Source organism: Barbus barbus (assembly GCF_936440315.1).
Source record: "Barbus barbus genome assembly, chromosome: 8".
Lineage (NCBI taxonomy): Eukaryota > Metazoa > Chordata > Actinopteri > Cypriniformes > Cyprinidae > Barbus > Barbus barbus.
The window spans coordinates 13,916,431-13,926,313 of NC_136736.1; the positions used below are offsets into that span (position 1 = coordinate 13,916,431).

At 36.8% G+C, this 9,883-nt stretch overlaps 1 protein-coding gene across 1 annotated transcript; it reads right to left on the bottom strand.

Annotated features, from left to right (window-relative positions):
* Positions 1–1,044: 1,044 nt before the first annotated feature.
* nsun3 (NOP2/Sun RNA methyltransferase 3) lies at positions 1,045–9,399 on the bottom strand. The gene is made up of 6 exons (XM_079423112.1): positions 9,223–9,399; positions 8,894–9,003; positions 8,296–8,648; positions 7,074–7,228; positions 3,491–3,612; positions 1,045–2,731 (listed from the first exon to the last, which is right to left on the bottom strand). Exons 1-6 carry the CDS (start codon positions 9,334–9,336, stop codon positions 2,464–2,466), a joined length of 1,122 nt encoding a protein of 373 aa, XP_079279238.1. The 5' UTR covers positions 9,337–9,399; the 3' UTR covers positions 1,045–2,463.
* Positions 9,400–9,883: the final 484 nt, after the last annotated feature.

The following is a 9,883-nucleotide window of genomic DNA, read 5'->3' on the forward strand; positions in this document are numbered from 1 at the left end:
ATATGATAGGCTCAACATGTGATAGCATATGAAGGGCTCAACTGTATAGAGGAACACACAGCGGTCTGATAAAGTGAACTTGTGGACCTCCATGCTGTTAAGCAAAACCCTAGTAGTACATCACATGTGTGAAGCATGGTGGTTGCACCATCAAGATTTTGGGAGGCTTCTCTGCGGCAAGGATTAGAAAACTCATAAAGTTAGGAGTAAAAATGGATGGAGCTACGTACAGTAGAATCCCTGAGGACAACGTGAAGCAATCCGCAAAAGCACTAAAATTTGGAAGACGATTCATCTTCCAACAGGCAACGACCTAAAACACAGCAACAGAGCTTGAGCAATATTTCTCCGAAAGAATGAGCAAAAATTCCATTATCAAGATGTGCAATACCGCCAGACTTTGAGGCTTCGGAGGCTCACAACTGCCAGAGGTGATCCAACCAGCTTCAAACTTTGAATACTTGAATACTGGGGGTCAAATATCTGAGAATAATTCAGATTTTTCTGCTCACCAAGGTTGCATTTATTTGATCAAAAATACAGTAGAAACTGCAATATTGCGAAATGTTATTACGATTTGAAATAGCTGCTTGTAAAATGTAATTTGTTCCTGTAGTGTCAAAGTCAAAATTTCAGCAGTCTTTAGTATCACATGATCCTTCAGAAATCAGTTCTACAAAAATACTGTTTTTAACACTGATATTAATAAGAAATGTTTCTTGAGCAGCAAATTGGCATATTAGAATTATTTCTGAAGGATCATGTGAAACTGGAGACTGCTGGAAAATAATTGTAGTATTTCACAATATTACTGTTTTTCACTGTATTTTTGATTAAAATAAATTCAGCCTTGGGGAGGACTGCTTTCAAAACATTGAACATTCAAAACACTTTTGAACCCCCTGTGCACATATTCTAATGCAGCTTATAGTTAAATAAACCACCTGATATGCAGTTTTAATTCTAAAGTAATATGATATATGAAATTGAGATCGCACACACCTTTTAGACAAGGTGTATACGTTTAAGGAACAGTCTGTTAGTACTGTAGCAGCACCAGCATAGCTTTATTTTTATTAAAAAAATTAGCAGAGTACATGGGTTGTGCATTAACATCATCTCAAGAGGCATCAATGTTAATAGAGAAGCTTGTTGCTATGGTAAACATTCAAAGTGTGCTTTTCCATGATTCAGGAAAACTCTTAAGTTTTATTAGACGCAATCTGTCATTGACCTCAAAGGCTGACAATAGCAAAACTCCTCAAGCAGTTCAGCTGAGACGTTTAAAAACACTTATGCAAAAGAGAAAAGACCCGAGCCCACATTCATTACTCAAACCTTGTACAAGTGTTGTGTTCTGAGATTTCAAAATAGCTTTCACTTCCGAGAGATCGTATTAAGTGGTGCTTCATCTGGAGGGTCGCCAGAGATTAGCATTCCTGCCTAACCTGGGCTGTTTTTGCCTTTGTCGAGGCATGGAAATTCAAAGTTCACAGTTTCTTGATCAGCAAATCAGCATATTAGAATCATTTCTGAAGGATCGTGTGACACTGAAGACTAATTAAAGGCAGCTGAAAGTTCAGATTTGCCATCGCAGGAATAAATCATATTTTAAACCATATTTAAATAGAAAACAGCTATTTTAAAAAGCTAAAATATTTCACTTTATTGCTGGGTTTATTTTTTTTTTATTCTTCATGGTATGTAATTTCTCGTATAATGGGATGGGATGGATGGAATTGTGAATTTTCATTTCACAATTGACTTTTTCCCAATTCTGAAAAAAAAGTCAGAATTGTCGGATATAAACTCACTGACTTTCTCACAGTACCGAATTTTTCTTCTGAATTTTGAGTTTACATCTCACAGTTTTTTCTTTTTGTTTCCACCACGAGAAAAAAATAAAATTAAAAGGTAATTGTGACTATTTATCTCACAATTCTGACTTCTCGCAACTGTCTTTATATTTCGCAATCCAGACTTTTTGCTCATAATTTTGGAGTTTAAATCTCACAATTCTGCATTTTTTTCTCAGAACTACAAGAAAAAATTAACTACAAGATATAAAATCCAAACAAAACTGCAACCTGAAAAAAGTCTGAATTGTAAGGTAAAAAGTCGCAATTCCTTTTTTTTTTACTATTAATTTATCACTTTTGGATTGGAAAGTTTAATGAAGAGGGTCAAGATAGCCAGTTAAGACTCAAAACTGAATCATTTACATTTACATTTATGCATTTAGCAGACGCTTTTATCCAAAGTGACTTACATTGCATTCAAGTTACAGTTTTTACATTTTGATCAGCTCTTGCTTTCCCTGGGAATTGCACCCATGATCTTAGCGCTGCTAGCGCCATGCTCTACTATTTGAGCTACAGGAAAGCTGAATCTATCATCTGAGCACTCCAGCTCTGATGTGTTTAAAGTACTACCACTGCACCATGACACAATGTTTTTAAATTTTTAATATATTCTTCGTAATCGAGAAACATACATAGGTCCCCAAGTTTTACCCTTTTGTGGGATCACTAACTGTCCCATGGAAGGATGAAAGTGAGCAAAGCAGAAATGATCAGACAGAGAGTCAATTAAGTGTTGCTCCAGTTCCAGAAGCTCCACTCCTTGATAAGATGCAAGCACCGCTTCCACAACTGATTGGTTCTCAGCTCGTGACATGGTGCATGTGGAGTAGACAACCACTCCTCCAGGACGCACTGCTGCTAGGGCCGAACTGACAAACAACAAAACACAACCAGCCATTATTAACATTAAACAGACATCAAATTGGTACTTTCTAAAACCACATTAGAAAAAGGAGAGGTGTAATTGTTAAGTAAAGCTACTAAAAAAAGCATATTTATGATATAGCTGACACAAAATATAAATATTACATGAAAAACTTTAATTTAAAAAAAGTTGAATGTTAGAAATGTTGCTTTGAAAACAAACTAAAATTACTAAAATAAATAATATATAAAGCTAAATATTAGTGCTGCCAAACGATTCATCGCAATGAATCGCATCTAAAATATACATTTTTGTTTACATAATATGTGTGTGTATACATGCATGTATATATTTAAGAAAAATATGTTTATATATTAAATATATTTATATATAATTTAAAATATAAGAATATAAATATATATACATGTAAATATTTTTAAAATATATACTGTATGTGTGTGTATTTATATATACATAATAAATATACACAGTACACATACATATTACATAAACAAACTATTACGTAAAAAAATTAAAACTGGAAATATAAAATAAAAGTTAATTCAAAATATTAATAAAAGCAGGTGCTTAACCTTCATGTCACCCCAGGAGTTTAGAATAATTATTAGTTACTGTCAAGAAGATAATTGTAGGCCTCAAATCAAGAATGAAACAAGAAAATAAAATGTAGCAGCATTGTTTTGCGCTGTCTGCTTGCCCACGAGTTTGTGTGTGTGTGGGAGTTCCCGTCATAGATATTTACCAGAGCAGCTCCTTCTGTAAGAGTGGTAGTTGAGTTCTCTCCTTCAGCCACATTTCCCCTTGGTGAGTATCAGGGGTATAAAGCCAACTCCGGTCATTAGAGCACGGGGCATCTACAAGCACCTGACACAGAGGGACGGAGCAAGACACACAGACAAACACACATCAGAGAACAGGTTCGAACTCTGCAGGGAGGGAAAAACAGTGTAGGAGACTGAAGGGGAATATTTCATGTTCACCTGGGGGACGGTGAACATAACACAAAGAGGAAAGCAGAAGGACAGCAGGGACCTGCCGGTATGGGCCTCATTAGCTCTTTAAAAGAACCAACACACACACACCGTCCTCTGTGAAACCGGCTGAACAAATGAGAGAGCGGCTAAAGTAGAGAGAGAGAGAGAGAGAGAGAGAGAGAGAGAGAGGCAGTGGAAACACACACCTGGGGCTAATAATCACAAAACGCACCTGAGCTAGAATCTTCTACAGTGGTTAAACAAACAACCAACGCAAGCAGTAAGAATCTCCCTGAAAGATTCAAATGAGCAATAGACAGGACTGAATAAAAAAAATACCAGCCATTTGTTCTTGTATGGATCTCTCGCAGGATATCCTGCAGTCCCTTACCCACCAAACCCTTTCTTTCTTGGTTTCCTTTGGGACTGCTCTCTCCTCATTAGAACTGGCTGAGACTGCCTTGTCAAGCTGACAATTGAGCCCCACTGTTTTTCTCCCTGCCAAGCTTTGTATTAGAGCCTCTTAATTCCCTCTCTTAGCTCTGCTGCCTGTCTGGCTAAAAGAATGCCAGGGGGCACTCTGGAGACCGACGTCACTAAAGGACATGATGGTGTAGAAAGACCCCCGTGGGCCTGACAATGTGATCTAGGAACAACGGCACGTTTTAAGAGGAAGAGCCAAACCAAGTGCTGATAAAGTGATTCGATTATGGGCGTCTGAGACATATTCATTTGACATTTCGGGACAGGAGTTTTCATCTTCAGAGCTTGAATGCGTACCTGTGTACCCTCCATCGAGGGTCCCGGGGATCTTAAGCATGTCCAATGTGAAAGGAGGTCAGTGGGAGTAAAACAACAACACTGTCACCTTGTGGTGGGATGGGTGTATCACAGCCATCTGTGGTTGTGCTATATTCAATGAATTATACAAAAAACAACAGACTCACTGTTAAAAAAAAAAAAAAGTGCCTATACTTACTTTTGTGCAAAATGATGTACCAAAAAACTGCAGTTTTTGGATGAAATGAGCATTAGTGACTGTAAAACACCAACAAATTGTATTCCTTTTTAAACAAATTATGATTACAGCGGCAGAATATTGATTAATAAAGACTATATACACTATACACCAGTGGTCGGCAACAGGTGGCCCACGGGCAAAAAAAGGCCCGCCAGAAATAATACATGGCCCGTGCCCATAGCCAGATTACTTTGATAGCAGCTGGTTCTGAAATAAATCTGTCATGACAACAACAGTTACTCACAATCAGGGTATGTGAGTAGAGCGGAGCGGTGTGATTTTGAATGGAGCGAGGAGCAGATTTTTTAAAAGTCGGAGCGTCGTGGTTTTCACTCGCTCCAAGAGCGCTTCACCCAGGGCCGACGAGTTACTGCCCCCCCAAGAAAAAAAGTCAGAATTGCGAGTTTATCTCACAATTCTGTGTAAAAAAAAAAAAAAAAAAAGTCTAGGATAAAAATGTAAAAGATAAAAAGTGGCAATAACCTTTTTTTATTTTTTATTCAGTGGCAGAAACGGGCCACTAGAACTGTTCCATAGAACTGTGAGATTTCAAACATACTGAAATACTTCAGACGCGGAGCGGTGTTTCTGATATCAGTGAGCGTGGAGTGCAGCAGGAACGGAGTGATTATTAAATACGCGGAGGGGAAATTGTTGACGCTCCACTCTGCTCACATACTCTGATCGGACACCGCCCCACAAATGTGTCTTTTTGTTAATGACTGTCGCAGGATTTTACAGGCAATTCTGGTTGCATTTTTCATCAATTAATATCTTAAATTATCCTTCGACTATGTTCTGGCCCGCCATCTAGTGGTGAAATGTTTTTTGGCCCGATGCCAAACTTACTTGCCAACCCCTGCTATACACAATACTATGTTTTGACCTCAAAACAAATTTAACATCGTGCAAGATTTATAAACTAATACATTTTTAAGTCTGCATCACATAACTAGATTCAAATGATTAGTAAGCTTGCTTAGGAGCTCACCTGATAAACCCTGCAACTGTGATTCAGAGCACTCGTTAAAATCCAAAGAAACACGAGTCATGACAAAAGAGCTCAAAGACGTTGGCGGCGATAGCCTAATAGGCAAGTGCGGCAACATTTAACGCTGTTACGTTACGAGCATCCCGAGTTCGAATCTCAGCTTGAGGACCTTTCCCGATCCCTCTCTCTCTCCCACTTCGCTTCCTGTCTGCTCTCCACTGTCGTTTCATAATAAAAGGCAAAACACCAAAAAATAATTATAATAACAAAAGAGCTCAAACACTTGTAGAAGCAAGATAAATGGCATTTTTATCTTATGTTTGCTTTTATTTGTTCGCTATCATTTTAGATTAAGTTTAGTGAAGGTGGTACATTACTTTCAAACGTTGCAGAGCATTAGCCTTTTAGCCCACTCACCAGACATTACATTTTTGAACTATATTGCTACGTACAACAACCAGCATAAAACATTGCCAGATTCCTGTTTATATGTTTCAGATAAAACTAAACATGCTGGACATTTCTCTTTGAAAGTGCTGAGTAAAATGCAAGAAACAACATAATATCTACTATTTTACAGAAATCTCACCACAGGGATGTTTTTCCAATAAGCCTAGCTTCAAAAAAAAAAAAAGAAAGAAAGAAAAAAAAAGTTAACCTCTTTTACCAAGGCATTCACCCTGAACTGCTTTCATTTGAAACCATCACGACACCTCCTGTCGCATTGTGTATTCGTTTACCTTTCTGCTCAATGGCCCAACTCTTTTCTCACCGCCAGAAGAGGATAATACTCAGTCAGCAGTATCTGGGAACCTTAAAAGCGCCATATTCACCGCTTGATTGGCATCTTTGGCCTGGAGGGCTGCAAGTGACCTGCCTAGTGTCTCGTCACCTCATGATGAGTTGGAAAAAAATGCGAACATATGCAGCTTTGCCTTCAAATGACTGAGTGTGCAGAAAACCTCTATTCCACCTTGCAGGTTTTTACTTGCTTTGAGATGGAACGTAAGGGCTTGCACTAACAGTTACGCCAACAGTGATAAATGAGGGAGTTTGGAGGCAGCATCGCTATTGATGGCATGTAAGAGTGTCACTTTGACATTCACAAACAAGCAGTTTTTTCCTCCCCCAAACACTTGGATGGATGACATTCAGGGGAGGTTAATTCAGTGAATTTAGCTTCTGCAGTTCGAACAAATGTTAGGTAATCTTCTCTCCTATGAAGAAGTCATTTGATGATTCATTATGTCTAAATATCAGCACTTAAAATAGCCAAATGATGGCTTGAAGGTTGTCATTTTGATGGCTCTGACAGATGAGCAGAGGTTGAGTGTGGTACCTTGTCATAAGCCCCTGGCCGCATGCTCCCAATGCTCCGGCCATCCAGGTGAGTCACTGAAAGCAGATGTCGTAGCGTAGGAGGAACATATGATTCGAGAGTTTTCAGTAGCCAATCATGTCTGTGCTCATCCACTTCATTACAGTGCAGGAGCCCTAAGAGTTCAATTTTATAACAGGAAAAATCAAATTGTAGGGTCCAACAAAATGTCATTTATATTTAAAGGGGTCATTTAATGAAAAACTGATTTCCATGTACTAGGAAATGTACTGCAAGTTTAAGAAATGAACAGTCACCAAGTCAAAAATGGAGAACACTTGGTAAAATTTTGGCATTGTGTAAGGTATTGTGAAAGGGAAGGTAAGTTAAGTACGGTACTGTGAAATATTATTACAATTTAAAATAACTGATTTTTATTGTAATATTGTAAAAAAAATCATTTAACTCTTTGATGCAAATTTGAATTTTCATAAGCCATTACTCCAGTCTTTAGTATCTCATGATCCTTCAGAAATCATTCTAATATGCTGATTTTCTGCCCAAGAAACATTTCTGATTATTACCAATGTCGAAAATACTTGTACTATACTGTTATTTTTTAGTAAGTTTAAAAGAACAGTATAACTTAATCTTACTGTAAAAATGGCTTGATAATAAACTTAAACCCCTCAAGTAAGTATTGTTTTTCATTTCAAAAGACACTGGTAAACCAGCAAATAACACATTGAATTATAAGGGTCAGAGAGTACAATAGAGCAAAAGTTATTCATTATATATAGCATTATAATCATTATCTTTCACTTTGACAGACTGTGATCTGGGCACTTAATTTGATGAGTAATATCCCATAACTTATTCCAATGGACTACACTTGAAATCTCGTTTCTCTGCCCAAATCCTTGTTCATATCTCAAATAAAAAAAAATGTCATTTTCTTTACCTCAAACCCCTGTTGGCATCCTTTAAGAAAGTTATATTAAAATAGTAAACAGTTATTTTAACCTGTAATAATAGATAACAATATTAGAGTATTTTTGATCAAATAAATACAGCCTTGGTGTACACAAGTCATTTCTTTCAAATACATAAAAAAATCTTAACAACCCCACACTTCTGAACAGTTTTACATACAGTAGTTCATCGATAGGTTTGTCTCAGTCACAGATCATTTCACATACACGAGTCATTTTGTTGATTGTTCTACACTAGGTTTGGAACTTACCAGGAGTGGCTGTCTGTAATATAGCCAGACTTTTCCCTCCAGGAGCTGCACAAAGATCAAGCACATGCTCCCCTTCCTTCACATTCAAACTCAGTACTGGGAGAAGAGAGGCTGCGTTTAGGAGGTAGTACTGTTTTAACCAGCCGGGGTGGTGGCTTTGGGTGGGAATTCGCACTGGATCTCTGTGAATAAAACACTGCATGGGTGCCGTTTGGGAATGGGATTCAGGATGAGTCTGTGGAAGGAGGTTTGTGTATCCAAGCTCTGTGAGGCACTGCTTGAGGTTTGTAAGGTCACTGAAGCGATTAAGCAGTACACCGTACTGCCATGAGAATGGAATCAGAAGCACATCCCTGAAAACATCAAACATTTATGTTGTACAGACTAGTTCTGAGACTGTTTAATAAAATGCACTTCTATAAAACAGATAACATATTACATTTCCAGAAAGCTATTTATACAAGAAAGAAAAAAAAGTACTGCGGTAATGCCATACATTTAATACCATACATTAAGTGAAAGCATGCTAAAAACACAACTTAAACCAATTTTACAGAATGGCCATTTAAAAGACACAAACAAAAATCATATTTCCCACCTTGCACTATGCCACTGCTCTCCAAGCTCTTCACTGTACTGTGCATCAAAATGCTTCAGGACAGTCTTACAAACCTGCTTCTGGGGTTTAGATTTACACTGTGCTTCAAGCTGTTGGGAACACATTAAAATAATTATATATATTTTTTTACAAATAAATATTAATATTGTGAAAAATAAAATAAGTATTTTTAAAACACTTAAAAGTGTATTATACAAAACCATTAAACAAAGTTTCAATTAAAATACATTAAAAATCAAATAAATGATGATGATTATTATAACTAGAAACGTTTCAGTATCTTTACAGTAGTAATATAAACCGCTCACTGTATTAGTGCATTGACCATGAGACAAGGAGGGTAGAACACGCTTAAAAGACTTCAGAGAGAGAAGAGGACTGCTGGAAAATCCTTTAATGCAGCATAATTTCGTCGAAAACATCGATATTGGTATACCAGTATTTCTGAGTTGATTTATTGTTCCGCGGTCCGCCGTCTTATTGAGTTCCCCCAGAAACGTGGATTATGATAGTTGTTCCGTTTTTCTGTGCTTTTTTTTATGGGTTTTTTTTTCCAATTATACAAAAGTACTTAACTTCAAGCATAACTCACATCCAAAAAACAAAAAAACAACAACAAAAATAAATAAGAACATGGGGGATACATATAACAAATATATATGATGTATGGTAAAGCATTACATTTTACAGATGACATTTTTTTTATTAAGAGAGATGTTTTTATACATTTCTTGTTTCTGGTAATTGAAGTCAGTGATCATAAAATATATTAAGTTCTTTAAAAAAAAACTTAAATGAGGGACTAATAGATGTAATTTTTGCTTTATGTATATGAAACTTCCCAAGAAGAATTATCACCTTTAAAGTGTTATCAACTACATCCGATCCAGTATTACAGTTCAAAAAAAGGATCATAGATTCATCTATTTTAAATATTTTGTAAAACATATCAAAAACCAACATAGAAAC